Genomic DNA, 18,290 nt, shown 5'->3' with positions numbered 1-18,290 from the left:
TCTTCTCTTGTTCTTTCTTTTGTGTCAGTCTTGCTAGAAGCTTACTAATTTTATTGATCTTTGCAAAGAACCAGCTTGTAGTTTGAGTTTACTTCTGTGTTCAGTTTCATTGACATTTGCTCTTTTTATTTCCTCCCATCTTTTCCCATTGGCTTTACTTTTTCTAGTTCCTTAAGGTGAAAACAGATTATGTGGCCATTCTTTTAAAAACAGTGTTCAGTGATTCCAGAAAACTCCTTGGTTCCCTGAACTCCTGTTTGCCCATCAAAATTCAGTTCAGGGACTTCCCTGAATGTCTAGTGGCTAAGACTCCACACTCCCAATGCACGGAGCCTGGGTTCCATCCGCAGGCAGGTAACTAGATCTCATATACTGCAACTAAAGAGCCATGTGCCCCAACTAAGACCCAGGCAACCAAATATATATATATATATATAGATATAGATATAGATATAGATATAAAATTCAGTTCAGATGTCACTACTGAGACATTGTAGTCAGCCTTTCCTCTTCACCCCCAAATAAACGCCACCAAACCTAAGAATCTGAAGCTTAAAAGGAGAAGTGCAGGCTTTAAATGGTGCCGGCAGGTTAAGTTCGCAAGAGCCTGGCCTCTTTCCAACCTTTAGTCATTTGGGGTCAAACTCCACCCTAGGCAATAAGAGAGCGGTCTGGGGGGACATAAAAATGCCAATTCACATGTGTAGGTTTACAGTTTATACGGTTATATTGGGTTTTGAAACTCGGTAGCAAGATAGGAATTGTCATCCCTATTTGAGTGATGAGGAAACTTCAGAGGAGAGTAGTTGAGGTCTCCAATGCAGGTCTGACTCATTTGCGAATGGAATTCTCCAAAAGCTAAATCAATGTGGGCAGAGAGCCCCTTCCCAGTGGTCTTGGAGAGCCACCAATCCCCCCAAGTGCTGCGCTGCCCTTCCCGCCAGAGGGCGTACGTCCCAGCTCCCGAGTGGTCGCAGTGACCGAAGAGCTGGAAGGCAGTTGAGGGGTGCGAGTGGGTGGGTCAGGGGGGCCACAAGGAAGTTGTGAAGGCTTGGGAGGGGGAGGCCTACGGCTCAGGAGAAGGGGCCAACAGAGGATGAGATGATTGGATGGCATCACCGACTCAATGGACATAAGTTTGAGCAAGCCCTCGGAGATAGTGAAGGACACGGAAGCCTAGCGAGCTGCAGTTCATAGCGATTCAACCACAATGGCTCATAGCCCTCGATTGGCCTTAGAGTCAGCCCTGCCAGAGGAATGGGAGGACGGCTCCCCGTGAACTGCAGAGGGGTGTCAGAGCGCTGTCCTCCCACAAGGACCGGGCTTCGGTACTCGTTTACCCGCTCTTGGTCTTTGGGCGACGCGAACCGTGGGCGGGAAGTCGGTTCTGCCAACTCTGCCACGCCTCCTGACCCGAGGAACTGCGACGGACGCAGACACCTTCCCGATCACGTTCTATGGAACTCAGCGCCCTCCCTACCATCTTTGGAAGGCCCTGACTCCCAAATTCTCCAAGTCCCCACAATAGTCTCCTCTCCTCTATTCTCCCCTTGGGCACACACCCCCCCCCGCCGCGAACCGGGGACTTGGACTGGCCGCAAAAAGCCAAACCTTGCCCTACCCAGATCCTCCCCGGACTCGGACTTGGTACACGCCTCCGCGCCCCGCCTAGGAGGCGTACACGTGGTAGATCCCGTCAGCCCCGGAAGCCTCGCGTTATTCAAACACATCGCGCGGTTTTGCCAGCTCTGAGGAAAGGGGCGGGGAGAACGGAGGCCGGGCAGGCGATTCGTGAATCCCCCAGGCCTGGCCGCGGCAGGGGACGGGCGGCGCGTGCGCACTGGGCACCCTTTTCCGACGCCCCGCGCCTACTGGGCTTGAGCGTTACGGTGTCTGTGTGGCGGGCCCCTCTTCCCTGCTGGGGTCCCGGTGGTCGCGGGCAGCGCCACCTCCTCCGGCCAGTCGGCGCAACGCTCGACTGGCCTGGCAGGGGAGCGGGCCGCGTGCGCGTGGAGAGCACGGGGACTGGAGAGAGTAGGCGCTGGAGAGCTGGGGAAAGGGGGCGGTGGAGGGACCCGAGGTGGGGAGCGTTGTAATGAATGTCCGCGAACTGAGGGTGGGGGAGCTGCAGGGTGGGGGAGCTGCGAGAGCTGGAGTTGAGTGGGAAGGGACTGAGAGTGGGAGGGAAGAGGGGCGTCGAGTGCGCCCCCGCCCGGGTGCACCCTTTGGGCTGGAAACCGGGTGGGGAAGGAAGCGTGGGTCGCTCCTCACCCTTGGTTGATCTCGTCCCTTTCCCGTGCCAGGGCACACAGCATGGCCGAAAACCGAGAGTCCCGCGGGACCGTCGAGGCGGAGCTGGACCCGGTGGAGTACACCCTGCGGAAGCGGCTTCCCCACCGCCTGCCCCGGAGGCCCAATGACATCTATGTCAACATGAAGACTGACTTTAAGGCGCAGTTGGCCCGCTGCCAGAAGCTGTTGGACGGAGGGGCGCGGGGTCAGAACGCATGCAGTGAGATCTACATTCACGGCTTGGGCCTGGCCATCAACCGGGCCATCAACATTGCCCTACAACTGCAGGCGGGCAGCTTCGGGTCCTTGCAAGTGGCTGCCAATACCTCCACCGTGGAGCTTGTCGATGAGCTGGAACCGGAGAGTGACTCACGAGAGCCGCTGACCCGGATCCGCAACAACTCTGCCATCCACATCCGTGTCTTCAGGGTCACGCCCAAGTAACTGAGATGAAGCTGGCCCACCTTATCCACCCATCCCCATACAGCTGGGGCTCATATGTGGCTCTTCTTGTCCTGAGTACTGTCATGGATCTTTCAATCAGAGCCATGTAGGAAAAAGCCCATCCCCTGGCAGCCCGGAGGACTCTGAATTGAGAGGGCAAATACCGTCTTTTGTTGGGCCCAAGCAGTGGGTCTTCCTGGATCTTTGTGGTCTGTAGCCATTGTCCTGTACAATAAAAAGTTTCAAGTTACGTTGCTGCCTGGCCACCCACCCCGCTGCACTGCCTCTCCCCTGTGTAAATTCTGGAGAGGAGAGTAGGAAGAAACTTGACAAAGATTTAGATATAGGAGGGGAACCCTGGTGTTTCCTGCTTTCATAGAAAGAACATAAATTGTCCTACAGATACTGCAACATAAGACAAACGTTAGTGCAGTGCAGAAGCCTGACAGCCCCAGTGTTTGTTTTAAAATATTTCATCCTTGCAGAAGAAGGCAGAGAGAATCAAGTAGATATTCCTGCCTGCTGGCAAGCAGCTGGGGTCTAGTTGTGTGTGAGGAAACTATCAGCTTCTCTGTTGATAGTTCCTGGGCACAGGAAGGTTGAGGGCTTAAGGAGAGAGAAACACAAAGATGGGGCCTCCTTTGTATTAGGTTGTGGGAGGGATTGACACGGCTTCATCTGATCCCTGGTCCTGGGGGATCCAAAGTGTTCTAAACAGCTGTGGTTCAGAGCCCTTCACACCCTGTGGCTGGGCTGTTCTAAGTGGGAAAGAAAAGCCTTCCCTCTGACTGACTGGGCACACAGGTCATAAGCACTTATGTGCTTGGATATTTGTAGGAGGATCTGATTTTTCCTATTTACCAAACGAGTCATCTAAAGCAATGTTTATCAGAGCAGTTGATGACCCATGTGTGGGTCTTGATTTACTAGGTCAAAACCTTTTTAAAAATCAAGTAAAAAGTAACTTCCATGGTAATATTTTGTTGGCACTTTTATAGATACGTATATAGACGTGTGCTAGTTATGACTTCGATTTTACTGTTGGGGGAGGTCACAAGAGCTTGAAAGACTTTGATTTAAAGGTTAATAACTGAATTTGGTTCTAGTTTGCTTGAAGGCAGTTTGGTTTGGGGTTCTGAAAATCAGCCTTCTCATTTGGCAAAACCTCTACCTCTGGCTTGAGGGTTCCTGCTGAGGAGGGACTCATGCTGTGGAAGTGACTGCCAGTCGCACAGGAAAGCAAACTTCACAGAAGGACTGGGGCTTCGTTCTAATGACTAAACAGCCCAAGTGCCTTCTGTGAGCCACAGACCTGGGCTGGGCCCTGGGGATACAAAGGTGGGTATAAAATGACCCCTGCCTTCAAGGAGTTCACCATTTAGTTGGGAAGGTGGATATACCAGTTTTCGTGCAGTGAATAAGATATGTGATGTAAGAGGTAAGAACAGCCACAATAGAGAAGTGCAGAGAAGGAAATGGCTAACTTCCTGCTGAGGTCTGAGATGGTTTCACCTTTGACCTGGGTTTTGAAGTATGAAGAGGAGTTTGCCAGGCAGAAGAGGAGAGAGGCCACATCAGGCAAAGGCATCAGTGTGTACAAAGGGGATTCACTAACAGACAGGGTGTGTTGTAGGACTGGAGGGTCACTCGGCAGCTACAAAGTAGGAAGCATTGGGGAGATTTGAGGGAGATGATTCTATCGGATGCCCCCAATTCCCCCCCATCCCAATTTCCCTATCAGCCTTGACTGCAAGGCTCCCTTGCCCAGGAGGCCCCAGTAACGGGGGAGCCTGGAGGGAACTGTGTGTGTCCTTGCACGTCTGTGCTCTGGTCTCTGTGCTCCTGGCCCAGGCCCAGCAGAGGTGGTAGCAGCAGCCCTTCTGCATTTGGTTTGTTTTGGCTGCCACATCTTCCAGCTTATTTGTTGTTTCTGCTCCATATTCTCTCACTGCTTGCCAGTGGGGCTTCCCTCAGTGGCAGAAACAGCCCCTAGACATTGCCACCGAAAGAAGAGGGGGTGTGGGGGCAGGTAGGGGGTGTGGGGAAAGTCCCTGCATCTGTCTGAGTGCACGCCTGGTGGATGGGGCAGGGAGCTCTGCAGGGAGGCCACCAGCCGCCTCTGCTCCCCTCCCTCTCCGGGTTCTCTGCAGTGTCTTCCATCACAGCTTGGGAAGCTGGAAGGTGATGGGGGCAGAAAGGATGTCCAGGTGCAGTTCCCCTCCCTTCTTTTTGCTCAACAGCTATGGAGCCCACAATGAATGCAAAATGACCTCCTACTTCAAAAACAGTTCCCCGAGGTCAGATTTGAAATGCTTGTCTTGGAGGTGGGAGTAGACCTCATCTCTAGTGTTATTGAGAATTCACTGCTTGTGCGGAATCTCTGTTAGGCACCAGGTCTACCCAGAGAGGTACGAACCCCTGGGCCTCTAAAAACTAATAGAAAAAAGGACAGACAGATTTGGAAAGACAATTAATTTACATAGTGCTTGGAGCCTGGCATTAGCAAGGGCTCCAGAAAGAGGGGAAACTGTTGGTAGTGTGAGCCATTTTACTAAGGAATAGTTTGGTCCTCTACATGGGGATGGGGAGAGGGGAAGGAAGGTGGTTTGTGTGTGTTTGATCTACAAGGCTGGGTTCTTAGTCCTGCTGGCTTTTACTTTTGTGGCACTGGCGGCGGGAAAGAAGACGGGCCCTCAGGACCCAGGAACTGGTCTGGATGGGTGGATGATCCTTCTAGGAAGTTCCTTGCACTCTGTCCTGGTGAGTTCTTGGTGCTTGGTCAGGAGCCGGGAGAACAAACCCCGGAGCCTATGGAGAAGATGGACCAGAGGCGTGTGTAAATGTAGTTCTGAAGGGAAGAGATGACCCACTGCAGGTTTGGGGATGAGGCAAAGGTTATCCCACCAAGAGAGAAGTCTATGAAAATGACCACTTAAGACTCCATCTTCCTAAATGACATTTATGGGTGCTTTTGAATTGATGTTTTATTTTTGTTTGGACAGGAAAGCTACTGCGGCCAATTTAGCAGCTCTGTCTTCTGGTAAATGATGGGAAGGACGTGGGTAAAGGACGTCCTTCCAGTAAAGGGCATGTGAAGGAGCTTGGGAATGTTCAGCCGTACCTGAGGACAGGAGATCCTAGGGTGCGGCTGACACTTCACAGAAAGGCTCCAGGCTTTGAATAAACTCAATGTGAGCATTGCCTTGATGTCTATGTCTTGACCCACCCCCAGCTCCAATCAGTTGTGTTTCGGCGGCAACTTTCTCCAAAGAGCAGTGGATGTGTCCACCCAGAGAGACTCCCATCCTCCATCGACACCCCCTGACCCCGTGACCTTTGCCAGTGGGTGGCTTAGTGAGGCAGCTACAGCACCAGGGATAAGGTGTCATGAACCCATGCCCACCTCCCCAGAAGGAGCAGTGGCGGACGCTGGAGGAAGGCTGAAGAGTATGTTGGCGATCTGGTCTCCGGGCCTGCAAAGCGAGGACAAACAGCAGGGATAGTAAAGCCAAGGGTGCAGTGATAATAGGTAGCACGTATTGATTACCTCGTGCCGGGCATTACATAATCACACAACAGCCCTGGCAAGCAGTTACTATCGTTTCTTCTGCCATCCCCAGGCTCGGACATAAGGTCACCTGTTCACGTTGGGTGCTGGTAAGTGGCAGAGCTCACCAGGTCACCAAATCTGGGCTCCCTTGTTTATCAGACAAGCCTCGTTGGGCTCCTGAAGCGGCAGAGCTGCTCGCTGAGAACAGAACCCAAACATCTGGTCCTAGAGGCTACCTTGTGGCCAAGTAAGCAGAGATTGCCTCCGTTTCTCCAAGCTGACCTCCTCACAGGACTTCCCAGCAGGGATCCCTACTCAGAGTCCTCACTCACTTCCCAGTTCCCCAAGCATCAGGAAGCCCTCCCCATCATACCCTCCGAGGTCCGAGCCACCCCACTTCCCAGCACAGAAGGTCTGGGCCCCTGGCTGAGCTCCCAAGCCTGGCTGAGAAGCTACTGATTGGAAAGGAGGAGGGCGGAAATGTCCAGAGGCCCCCCTTCTCCGCCCCAACACGACTCCAGGCAGCTGGGACTTCGTGCTTCCTGGGGGTCTGCGCTAGCTCAGGGGGGCTGTAAATTTGCTTCTTGGAGTTTCAGTCTGAACCGGCTGCTGGGACAACTCCAGCTTGTCTCCACCCCCGCCATCCTGTGGTCACGACTGTCCCTTTTCAGGCCTCTCCTTGGGGGCTCCCTGCTCAGGAAGTAGATGAAGGCCTCCCAAGCCCCGGCAAACCCAGAGCTAGGTTGTCCAGAAACAGCTCCAGCAAGCATGCGGAAGACGAGGGGCTCACTTCCTCCCTCTAGGCCTCCCATCCTCTGGTTGAGGTATCTGGAGTGGACAGAGCACACTATGCAAGCCACCCTTGAGTGAGGACCATAAACAGGCAACAGGCCAGGTGCCCGCTGGCACCAAGATGAACAAAACCTGCCTATGCTTTGTCCTTTTCTCTCTCCTCCGATTAACAGAGCACGTGTGCTGCATGACTCCAGAGAATACCATTCTCATCAGGGTCCAAATGAATGGCGGCTCCTGGAGCTGTGCAGTGCTCAACCTTGACAGCTGTACATGGTGGCCCCAAGAGGGGAGGCTTGAGGCATAAAGTAGAAGTCTTAGTCGCTCAGTCATGTCTGACTCTTTGCGACCCCATGGACTGTAGCCCACCAGGCTCTTTTCTCCATGGAATTCTCCAGGCAAGAATACGGGAGTGGGTTGCTATTCCCTTCTCCAGGCAATCTTCCCAACCCAGGGGTCAAACTCAGGTCTCCCTCACCAGGGAAGCTCTGAGACATAAGTAAGTAAGTTAAGTTCAGTCACTCAGTCGTGTCCGACTCTTCGCGACCTCAGGAATTGCAGCACGCCAGGCCTCTCTGTCCATCACCAACTCCCGGAGTTCACTCAGACTCACGTCCATCGAGTCAGTGATGCCATCCAGCCATCTCATCTTCTGTCGACCCCTTCTCCTCCTGCCCTAATCCCTCCCAGCATCACAGTCTTTTCCAATGAGTCAACTCTTTGCATGAGGTGGCCAAAGTACTGGAGTTTCAGCTTTAGCATCATTCCTTCCAAAGAAATCCCAGGGCTGATCTCCTTCAGAATGGACTGGTTGGATCTCCTTGCAGTCCAAGGGACTCTCAAGAGTCTTCTCCAACACCACAGTTCAAAAGCATCAATTCTTCGGCGCTCAGCCTTCTTCACAGTCCAACTCTCACATCCATACATGACCACAGGAAAAACCATAGCCTCGACTAGACCGACCTTTGTTGGCAAAGTAATGTCTCTGCTTTTGAATATGCTATCTAGGTTAGTCATAATTTTCCTTCCAAGGAGTAAGCGTTTTTTAATTTCATGGCTGCAGTCACCATCTGCAGTGATTTTCAAGCCCAAAAAAATAAAGTCTGATACTGTTTCCACTGTTTCCCCATCTATTTCCCATGAAGTGATGGGACCGGATGCCATGATCTTTGTTTTCTGAATGTTGAGCTTTAAGCCAACTTTTTCACTCTCCACTTTCACTTTCATCAAGAGGCTTTTGAGTTCCTCTTCACTTTCTGCCATAAGGGTGGTGTCATCTGCATATCTGAGGTTATGATATTTCTCCCAGCAATCTTGATTCCAGCTTGTGTTTCTTCCAGCCCAGCGTTTCTCATGATGTACTCTGCATATAAGTTAAATAAGCAGGGTGACAATATACAGCCTTGACGTACTCCTTTTCCTATTTGGAACCAGTCTGTTGTTCCATGTCCAGTTCTAACTGTTGCTTCCTGACCTGCATACAGATTTCTCAAGAGGCAGATCAGGTGGTCTGGTATTCCCATCTCTTTCAGAATTTTCCACAGTTTATTGTGATCCACACAGTCAGAGGCTTTGGCATAGTCAATAAAGCAGAAATAGATGTTTTTCTGGAACTCTCTTGCTTTTTCCATGATCCAGCGGATATTGGCAATTTGATCTCTGGTTCCTCTGCCTTTTCTAAAACCAGCTTGAACATCAGAAAGTTCACGGTTCACATATTGCTGAGACATAAAAGATGTACATAAAAAACGGCAGCCCAGAGCAGGGAGACAGCTTTCTGCCGGGGCATCTGGGAAGGCTTCATAGAGGAGGTAACACTTGAAGAAAGGGAGCGATAGTGTGGGAGGGTGAGGGTGATCCAGGTGGAAGGCAGAGAGTGAGCGAAAGGCAGGAGGCAGCAAATCATGTCAGTGAGCTCCTGTGATGTGGGCAGGGGGGTAAACGAAGTGGGAGAACAGGCTGGAAACGTGGGTGGGTGGCAGAGCACAGAGGGTCTTAGTTCCGAGGAACCGGGAGCCACTGCAGGCTCGTGCTCAGGGTAATACCCTGAATAAGGCTGTTTGTTCAGCGGGAAAGTTACTCTAGTGGCTGCCAGGATGACTCCAGCCTGTCTCCACCCCCGCCATCCAGTTGGGGATATCTGGAGGGGACAGCATGGTGACCTTCTGCAGTTGCCCTGGCACAGGGCCAGCACCATGCCAGAGAAATATAAACAGGCAGATGGAGGGGGCGCTGGCAGGGGGGCACTAGGCATTGGAGGGGGAGTCCCAGGTAGCTTCCTGCTCCTCAGGGTGCCCTGCTGTCCAGGCTGGATTTATGGGCCCTGCTGGGTGGTATCCATCAACAGCTGGGTTGAAGTTGGCCCCCAAATCAGCCTCTGCCTTCTTGGTAGGATTACTACGGCTTAGGGATTGGATGGAGGTTCCATCTCTCCCCTTGTCTCCTCTGCCTTCTCTCCCGGGCTGCAATCGCAGCTCTTTCCAAATGCTCCAGCGGATGAGCCAAAGTCACCCTTGTCCAGCAGGCCCCAGCACCTAGGGGCTATTGCCCAGGGCCCATCTACCTTTCTCAAAGGCAGGGGCCTGGGGAACCTCTGCCAAGCTGGCGTGAGGGGAGAGGCAGGTCCCACAGCCCGAACGGCTCCTCCTCTCCTCCCTCTCCTCCGGCTGTGTCTACTCCCCGCCATCCCCCACCCCCCCGGCCCCCTCTCTGTGGTCAGGTCAGGGCAGTGACGCAGGAGTCTGGGGACCCGGAGAGCAGAGGCTGAGGCATGTGGGAAGTCAGGACAGACCGCATGTGCGGACGTGTGTGGACGTGAGTGTGCGTGTGTTTGTCCCACAGCTGGGATCTTGTCCCAGGGCTGGGCTCCGAGGGCCATGTGGGGCTGGGAGGCCGCCTGGATGCTGAGGGGGAAACCGGGATCAGGGGGCACAGTGGGGTATGCAGACTGGCAGCCAGCACACCAGGTTTTGGGGGAGGCCCTGAGAGCAGGCCGTAGGTGAGCAGAGGGCAAGGGAGCAGGTTGGGGCCTCATTATTACCTGCAAGCCTCTGCCTCCCGCCCCTCCCATTCATCTGTCTGAACCCTCTGATCGCCCCTTATCTCCCTCACTTTGTCACCTTCTTCTCAGTAGGCAATCTGCCTGCCTCGTCCAAAATTGCCACCTCCTCCAAGATTCCTAGGCCTTTGAAGCTTTTTACCACTGGAGAGCCTCTATCTTTTATTCATTTTCGTGTTTGCCATCCATCTCTCCTCTAGAATGTCAGCTCCACCAGGGCAGGCAGTCTTGTCCATTTCATTCACTGCTCTATCCCCAGGTTCCTGGCCAACAGTAAGTATTCTTTTTTTTTTTTTCCTCAGCTGTCCCGGGTCTTCATTGCTGCCCAGGCTTTTTCTAGTTGCAGCGAGCCAGGGCTACTCTTCGTTGTGGTGTGTGGGCTTCTCGCTGCAGTGGCTTCTCTTGTGGAGCAGAGGCTCCAGGTCGTGAGGGCTTCAAAAGTAGTTGCAGCACGTGGGCTCAGTAGTTGCGGTGCACGGGCTCAGTTGCTCCATGCTTCCCGGACCAGGGATCGAACCTGTGTCCCCAGCACTGGCAGGTGGATTACTATCTACTATGCCACCAGGGAAGTCCAAGTAGGTACTTTTATATGTATATTTCTTGAATGAATGAATATTTCCCACTCGTTCCAAAGTCCCAATTCTTCAGAGTGGCACTCAAGGCCCTTCACAACATGACCTCTCCCTAAGCAGCACCCTAGCCTGATATCCACCTCTCCCTCCCACACCCCACCCTTCACCCCAAAACACTTAACCCACCAACACAGGGCTAGATCCGCCTCCCCCATCCACCTCACATCTTTTCCCAGTGAAATCCTGCCTGCCCTTCAAGGCTAACCTTGTTTTCACCTCCTGCATCAAATCCTCCTTGATTCCCCAGCTAGAGGTGACCTCCCCCTCTTCCAAACTCTCATAGCTCAGTTCTGCACACCCCAGTCCTCACACATGGCTCCACGTACCCATCCAATATCTACTGTAAACTACAAACTCCAGGAGGCAGGAGTTAAGTCTCAATGCATGTTTCTGTCCTGAAAAGTTTGTAGTCAGTTGACTTGCACAAAGAAGGGACTAAATGCATGAATAAAATAGATCTAATATTATGGGACTGGGGAGGGAGTGAATGAACATATAAATAACCACCAGCATTTGTCAGGGTTTCGCATTTGTGAAAGCAACATGAACAGGGATTGTGCTTTCAGGAGGCCCATTTGACAGGTTAGAGCACTGAGGCCTAGACACTCAGGCCACTTTCCAAGGTTTGAGAGGCAAGCAAGCCTTGGACTCCTGCTCCCTGGAGTTCGCTCCCTGCCCCAGGGCTTCCTAGAAACCACAGAGGCTTAGCTGCAGACCCCCGTGCCATCCCTCTGGGGGTTCGTTGTATTTCAGATTCTTAAGAATTTTGCCAGGCACACTGATCTAAAAGTTCAATTTCTGGGTTTTCAGGGTCCTCAAAAGTGAGGAGTGGGAGGAGAAGACCTCACCAAATGTCTTGCTCTGTGCACCACCCGTATTAAATCCCTCAACTGGAACAACACCGGTTTCCAGAAGAACTGGGACCGTGAGAAGGCCACCACTGACTTGCCCAGCCAGCACCTTCCTGCCTGCCTTGCAAGAACCCAGACAGGCCCGTCTCTAGGGGGTGGGGGGGATGTCGGGGTCCCCAGGCGCTCCCAGCAGAATGGCACTGGTCTCCCAGGGCAGCCTTGTGCCCGTCCCGCGGCGCGCACCCAGCCGCACCTCCTGGAACCCGGGGGTCGGACGGCAGGCAGCTCCGCCCCGGCGAGCCCCCGACCCAGGCGTCCTGCCCCGGCTGTGACCCCTCCGGTCCCCACCTCCCGCGACCCCTCACGCACACAGCCTCTCCCCAACCCCCCATCCGCACGCACACAGCTGATAACAGCCCCGACCCCCGGCCGCCGCCGCAGTCCCCGGGCCAACAGTCCCCGGGCCAACCCCGCCGGTCGCCTCGCCGCGCCGTCCTCCAGACCCTGGCCCCGGGCTCTGCGCGCTCTGCCCCGACCCCGCTCGGCGCCCGGGGACCGCGGCCCCCTCGTTCGGCCGGCGGGGCGGCCCTGCCCCGTCGAGCTTCCCGGGATGCGGGGCCGCGGCGCAGGCACCCGCCGAGCCCCAGGTCGCTGAGGGGCCAGGCGAGGCACAGAGATGGGGGCGCGCGGTGAGTACTCTCGGCCGGGGCAGCGCTGTTTGAGGAGGAATTTACCGCTGGGGCTCTTGGCCCCGAGTTGGCCCGGTTCAAGGACTTGAGACTTGCCAAGGACCCCGGAAGGGCAAGGGGGGTGGGGCAGCCTTCACCTGCCGGTCTTTCGGGCTCTAGGAGTCCCCCGGGGAGAATCGGAACCTGAGCCGGAGACGGGGCGGAGGGCTGGGGGTTCAGGGAGAAGAGGCGCGGCTCTGTGGGTGCCGAGAAAGACTCAGACACCTGGGTCTGGGAGCCACAACCCGGATCTGCGAGAAGGGACGCCGCTGTCACACCGGGATTGAAGTTTGGCCGGGAGAAGTGGATGCCGGTAGCTGGGGGGGTGGGGTGTGCACGCGGCCGCGGGATTGAATGAAAGCGGAGGCAGAGCCTGAGCGCTCCCAAGGTCGGGGTGGGGAGGACTCACTGGGGGCTGCGCAGCGGGATGGGTGAACCTGCTGTCCAAACCAGCCCTTCTCCTGCGACAATCCACCTCATCCGCAGCCCGGCTCTCTTTCCTAGACTGTACTCCGCTGCTGATGCTGTCCTTTCTGCTGTTTCCTCTGGGCCTCCCAGTCCTGGGCGCCCCCCCACGCCTCATCTGTGACAGCCGAGTCCTGGAGAGGTACATCCTGGAGGCCAGGGAGGCCGAAAATGCCACGGTGAGGTCCCCTCCCCAAGACCTTCCACAGAACTCACACTTGGGGCTCCAGGGTCAACCCCCCCCCCCCCCAAGATCCAGGAACCTGGTGCTTGGTTCAGGGGTGGAAGCAAGGAGCCAAAGTCCCCAGTAAAAGTCCTAGGAGTGGTAGTCCCCAGTGCCTAAGTGGAAGCTAGATGAGGGGCTAAGCCGGATGGAGGCCCTGGGGCCCCTGACTCCAGGCTTGTGCATTTCAGATGGGCTGTGCAGAAGGCTGCAGCTTCAGTGAGAATATCACTGTGCCAGACACCAAGGTTAACTTCTATGCCTGGAAGAGGATGGAGGTGAGTTCACAGGTTCCTTCCTCTTGGGAAGTCTCATTTTGGGAACCTCATAGGATGGTCAGGAGAATGCTAGAGAGAGAAGAAATGGAACAGCAAAGATGAGGGTGAATGTTCATTCATTCTAAAAAACTTCTGTTTGCATGGGGCTGCTGAGAGGGAGGAGGGAGAGGCTGGCTTGGGCTTGCTGACTCCAAGTCTCTGCTCCCTTTAGGTCCAGCAGCAGGCTCTGGAAGTCTGGCAGGGCCTGGCCCTGCTCTCAGAAGCTATCCTGCAGGGCCAGGCCCTATTGACCAACGCATCCCAGCCATGCGGGGCCCTGCGGCTGCACGTGGACAAAGCTGTCAGCGGCCTCCGCAGTCTCACCTCCCTGCTTCGGGCGCTGGGAGCCCAGGTGTGTCTGGCCCCTTCCTTGCCCCTGGGGTTGCTGTTTCTGTAAAGTGAGAGAAGGGCCCTGCCAAGGAAACCCCCCAGCCATTCTACCCCGAAACCCATCTCCTGCCGGAGCCCCTGGCACTGCACTAACCTTTAGTCCTCTCTTTGCAGAAAGAAGCCATCTCCCTTCCAGATGCAACCCCCTCCGCAGCCCCACTCCGAGCATTCACTGTTGATGCTTTGTCCAAGCTTTTCCGAATCTACTCCAATTTCCTGCGGGGAAAGCTGACTCTGTACACAGGGGAGGCCTGCAGGAGAGGGGACAGGTGACCTGGTGCTATCACCCCGGGCACGTCCACCATCTCGCTCACCATCACTGCCTGCGCCATGCCTTCCACGCCGCCACTCCCAACCCCTGTCGACGGGCCACCAGCTCAGTGCCAGCCTGTCCCACGGACACTCCAGGGCCAGCGGCAACATCTCAGGGGCTAGAGGAACTGTCCAGAGTTCAACTCAGATCTAAGGATGTCACAGGGCCAGTCTGAGGCCCCAAAGCTGGAGGAATTCAGAGTTCAACCTAAACTTGGGGGCAGCACCATGCTGCGGAGACACTGAGACTCATCTTGGCATGCTGCCGAGCCGCAGTGCCGGGACCAGCTGGAGGATGGATACCTCCTTTTACATGTACCAAGCAGGGACAGGATGGACTGGAGAATTTAGGGGGAAGACATGAATTCTCCGGGTCTCGTGGGGACTCCGTGACAGCAGAGTCCACTGGACAAGGAGGGTGGTGGGAGCCATGAAGATGGAATGGGGGCTGGCCCCTGGTTCTCACTGGGTCCAAGTCTTGTGTATTTTTCAACCTCACTGGCAAGAACTGAAACCACAACCTGGCTCTTGGTTTTTCCTATTTTCCTGGGAGCCCCGTACTTTCCCGGGTCTGTCCCCATCTTGGCAGTAGGTGGCAGGTCCGGGAAGCCAGAGGTGGAGGGGGTGGGGCGCTACGTGCTGCCTTGCATGGCCTGTCTGACCTCTTGACCCCACTGGCCTGAGGCCACAAGTTCTGCCCACGCTTGTCAATAAGGTGGCTCCATTCAAGGCTAGTCCTTAGTAGGTAGCTGCCAACTGGCCCAGGATAAGTCTTTTTTTTTTTTTTTTGGCTGCACAGCACAGCCTGTGGGCTCTTAGTTCCCTAACCAGGGATTGAACCTGGACCTTGGCAGTGAGAGCATGGAGTCCTAACCACTGCACCACCAGGGAATTCCCCAGGGCAAACCTTTAGTGAGTTTCAGGGCCAGTAAGGACACAGGTGCCAAGAGGAGGGGCCCTTTTGAGGGTTGCTGGCAGCTGCCAACACTGTCCGCTGGAACTTTATTCTTTTCTGCCTCTTCTCTGTGGCCCCTTCTTCTAATGTTATCATCCCAGCACCAGGCTTTCCCAGCGTACAAGCTCCCTCTAAGTCCAGCAGAACTTTTCTTGCCTGGGGATGGTTACCATTAATGCTCCAACCTGAAACTTGCAGAAGGGGCAGTAGATGGGGGTACAGCGGGAACCAATTTCCCGGACAACCATCTCATTGGTCAGTCACTGCCCAGAGCTGCTGCAGGTAGTTCCCTTAATAGACTTCGTTGCATTCCTCACACGGCCCTGGGAGAATGTCACTGAGGTCATTCCATGGTGCAGACCAAGAAGTAAAACTACTTAAACCTTATTCCTGTCACATAAGCCTTCTCAGCTCCTCTGGGATGGGGACATGGAACAAACTCATTCAACCTCCACGCTTGATCCCCACTTCTTTCTTCTTCTTCTTTTTTTTTTTTGTCCACATGACATATGGGACTTGAGTTCACTGAACAAGGATAGAGCCCATGCCCCCTGCACTGGAAGCGAGGAGTCCTAATCTAACCAGTGGACCTCCAGGGAATTTCTACTTCTGATTTTACCCTTTCCCCCGACAGTCAACTTCAAATTCCTTCCCAGAAATAATGTTTCAGCCGCAAACGGCAGAGAAAGACCTGTGCAGACCGCAAAAGATGTCACAAAACCGGATGGGGAGTGATCCTGACCATTATCATACTTGGGGTAGGGGGATTGCTCTTTCTGCTTATATGGCAACACAGAGAAGTTAGCCTGCACCCTTGCAAATATGCTCAAGGGAGGGAATGTTCTGCAATCTGCAGCAGGAAAAATATGAGCAGGTTGAGGGGTTGGAGGGTATTTGCCAAATATCTGTGTGTGGGGGGTGGAGTCGGGGCCAAGCTGCGGTAGGAGGAGTCAGCCCGAGAATTTTCACTCTGCCCAAAGCGGCTCCTGGGCTACAGTGCCCTCTTCAGGCCCTCTTGGGAAATGCTAGGGTAACCTACAAGCTATAGAACCCTGAGGACTCCGACGTTGCACATTTCGGAAAAAAAACTCATATTATGGTTTCCACACATGCCATCTGGTTCTTACTCCACCTCTATGAATCAGGAAGGATGAAATCTCTCTTTCTTGCTGGCAAAAATGAAGCAAAGAGACTTATCTTGAAGTCCAGGAAATCCAGTTAGCAAGTCACTGCTGGGAACTGAACTTGAGATTTAGGATTCATAACCGCAAAGTCTTGTCTGTCTCCTGACCTGAGTGCTGCCTAAACATCTCCTGGATCTTTCTTCCCCCTGACCTTATTCGTCCACTTAGCTTCAGACTTATTATTGCTTTCAATTAAAAAAAAAAAAAAAAAAAGAAGAAGAAGAAAGAAGGAACTTCCCTAATGGTCCAGTGGTTAAGACTCTTGTGCTTCCCAGTTCAGGGGGCACGGGTTCGATCCCTGGTCAGGGAACTAAGATCCCACATGCTGCATGGCATGGCCAAAAAATAAAATTTAAAAATTAAAAAAAAAAAGAAATGAATTAACAGAACCTGAAGTGTATGACCTGAGTCAGGTGTGATGGGCGAGTAGGTTAAGAACATAATTTAAAAACATAATTTGTTTCACATTTATGGAGTTCCTACTGTGTGCCAGCCTTTGGACTAAGTACATGGAAAAGCAGAATTACGGTCTGTGCTACTCACAGCCTGGTGTCCTCCTAGAGCGGACAGTCCCCTTGGGGCAAAAAGACCCGCTTTCTTCTGCACTATTATAATGATGATGATTTGATGATTAACAGCACATTAATCTCTGGCACCTACAAGATCCCCTGTGATTCTCACCATCATTCCACGGAAGAGAACAGCAGGCATCATCCCCATTCATCAGACGGGGAAACTAAAACCAAGTTCCTCCGGGTGAGTGATTGAGCCAGCTCTTCCAACTTCCGGGTGGGACAGGCGCCAACTCGGCCTAGTTCTGAGTCAGCGGGTTACATAACTGTTTCATGGAGATGCCTCCTGTTTGTAGAGGGCTTTGCCACTTCCAAAGTGCTGTCCCAAGCAGTCTCGCTTTTGCTCTCCTAACCCGATGAGGAAGGCAGAGACTGGAGGACACGGAGATCCGGAGAGATCATGGATGGGTCTGGCTTCGGTCATAAGATACTGAGAGGAAGTGTCAGGACCAGGAGCCAGGCTCTCGGACTCTGGGTCCCTCTTCTGCTAGAAGCAAGCTTCATGGGGAGAAGGGTAGAGGGAATGGACAGAGGGAAGAAAACAGCTTCAGTCAGTGAGCTGGGAATCCCAGGCATTTCTTATTACCACTCTTTCCCGATCCATCCCCTGCCCCTGGTGCCCACTTCCTCCCAGGAATTCCTAAGTCGAAAGTGCCTACCACCCTTCCCACCATCGAAGTCTCCCAGCTCTGGGGCCCACGCCTGCAGCCCCAGCTCCCACCCTTGACTGCAGCCTCTTGGCCTGCACATCAGGCTGACCAAATGCATCTGCCTGACCCCGGCCCCCAGGCCACCTGGGTTTCTCCTGGTTCTACTCAGTCTACTGACTTCCCCCAGTAGGTGACTGCTGCTAGAGCTGAGTTAGCAAAACGGGGCCTCTTAGACACTGGAATCTAGGCTGAAGGTTAACTATGTTATTCCCAGCTGGTCAAGGCTCATTCCTCCAAAATTCCATCATAAAACTTCGACCCTGTGAAAGATTATTGGCAACAGAAAAACAGCCAAATGGTTTCCCTGCCTATGTGAATCATGTCCAAATGTCTATAAATCAAAAATTATGCCAACCACACACAATTTCTGTTTTTTTATAATGATGTTTTTGTTTTTTGGCTGTGCCTCACGGCATGTGGGATCTTAATTTCCCAACCAGGGATCAAACCTGTGCCCCTTGAATTAGAAGCATGGAGCCTTTAACCACTGGAGCTCTGGGAAAGTGCCATGATTTTTTTAATAATGATTTTCTTTTTCTGGTTTCTTGGAAACCTGAGCTATGCTGGTCTTTCTATCTTACAGATGAGGAAACTGAGGACCAGAGTGGGTGAACAAAGGGTCCAAAGCCACACAGGGAAGCCAGGGGGGGCTGCATTCCCTGGAGTTATTCCTGGGTTCTTCCGCATCCCAAGGTCACCCACACCTATTCCTACCACAACCAGTCTTGTCAGATGATAAGGGCCCTGGGGCCTTGCCCGTTCCGACTCCCCAAAAGGCAGAGCTCCTCACACACCACCATCCCTTCCTGTCCTGC

General features: G+C 53.7%; 2 protein-coding genes across 3 annotated transcripts; both read left to right on the top strand.

Annotated features, from left to right (window-relative positions):
- Positions 1-1,768: 1,768 nt before the first annotated feature.
- Positions 1,769-3,410, top strand: POP7 (POP7 homolog, ribonuclease P/MRP subunit). 2 transcript variants are annotated; one of them, XM_055561152.1, is made up of 2 exons: positions 1,769-2,080; positions 2,304-3,410. In XM_055561152.1, exon 2 carries the CDS (start codon positions 2,314-2,316, stop codon positions 2,734-2,736), a length of 423 nt encoding a protein of 140 aa, XP_055417127.1. In that variant the 5' UTR covers positions 1,769-2,080; positions 2,304-2,313; the 3' UTR covers positions 2,737-3,410. The 2 variants fall into 2 exon arrangements, with proteins under 2 accessions (XP_055417127.1, XP_055417126.1); XM_055561151.1 differs by having other exon boundaries at positions 1,779-2,034.
- Positions 3,411-12,295: 8,885 nt separating this feature from the next.
- Positions 12,296-14,015, top strand: EPO (erythropoietin). Its single transcript, XM_055562611.1, has 5 exons — positions 12,296-12,308; positions 12,852-12,991; positions 13,227-13,313; positions 13,525-13,704; positions 13,857-14,015. The coding sequence occupies exons 1-5, from the start codon at positions 12,296-12,298 to the stop codon at positions 14,013-14,015; spliced, it is 579 nt and encodes a 192-aa protein (XP_055418586.1).
- Positions 14,016-18,290: the final 4,275 nt, after the last annotated feature.

Source organism: Bubalus kerabau, chromosome 23 (genome assembly GCF_029407905.1).
Source record: "Bubalus kerabau isolate K-KA32 ecotype Philippines breed swamp buffalo chromosome 23, PCC_UOA_SB_1v2, whole genome shotgun sequence".
NCBI classification, from domain to species: Eukaryota; Metazoa; Chordata; class Mammalia; order Artiodactyla; family Bovidae; genus Bubalus; species Bubalus kerabau.
The sequence above is the reverse complement of the archived record's forward strand: the minus strand, read 5'-3'. Positions and strand labels throughout refer to the sequence as shown.

Bases quoted from the DNA above. Each gene is read 5' to 3' on its own strand.
- POP7 (XM_055561152.1), top strand. From the start codon at position 2,314: ATGGCCGAAAACCGAGAGTCCCGCGGGACCGTCGAGGCGGAGCTGGAC.
- EPO (XM_055562611.1), top strand. The intron at 12,992-13,226 runs GTGAGGTCCCCT...TGTGCATTTCAG, and splicing joins GGGAGGCCGAAAATGCCACG to ATGGGCTGTGCAGAAGGCTG. The intron at 13,314-13,524 runs GTGAGTTCACAG...TGCTCCCTTTAG, and splicing joins ATGCCTGGAAGAGGATGGAG to GTCCAGCAGCAGGCTCTGGA.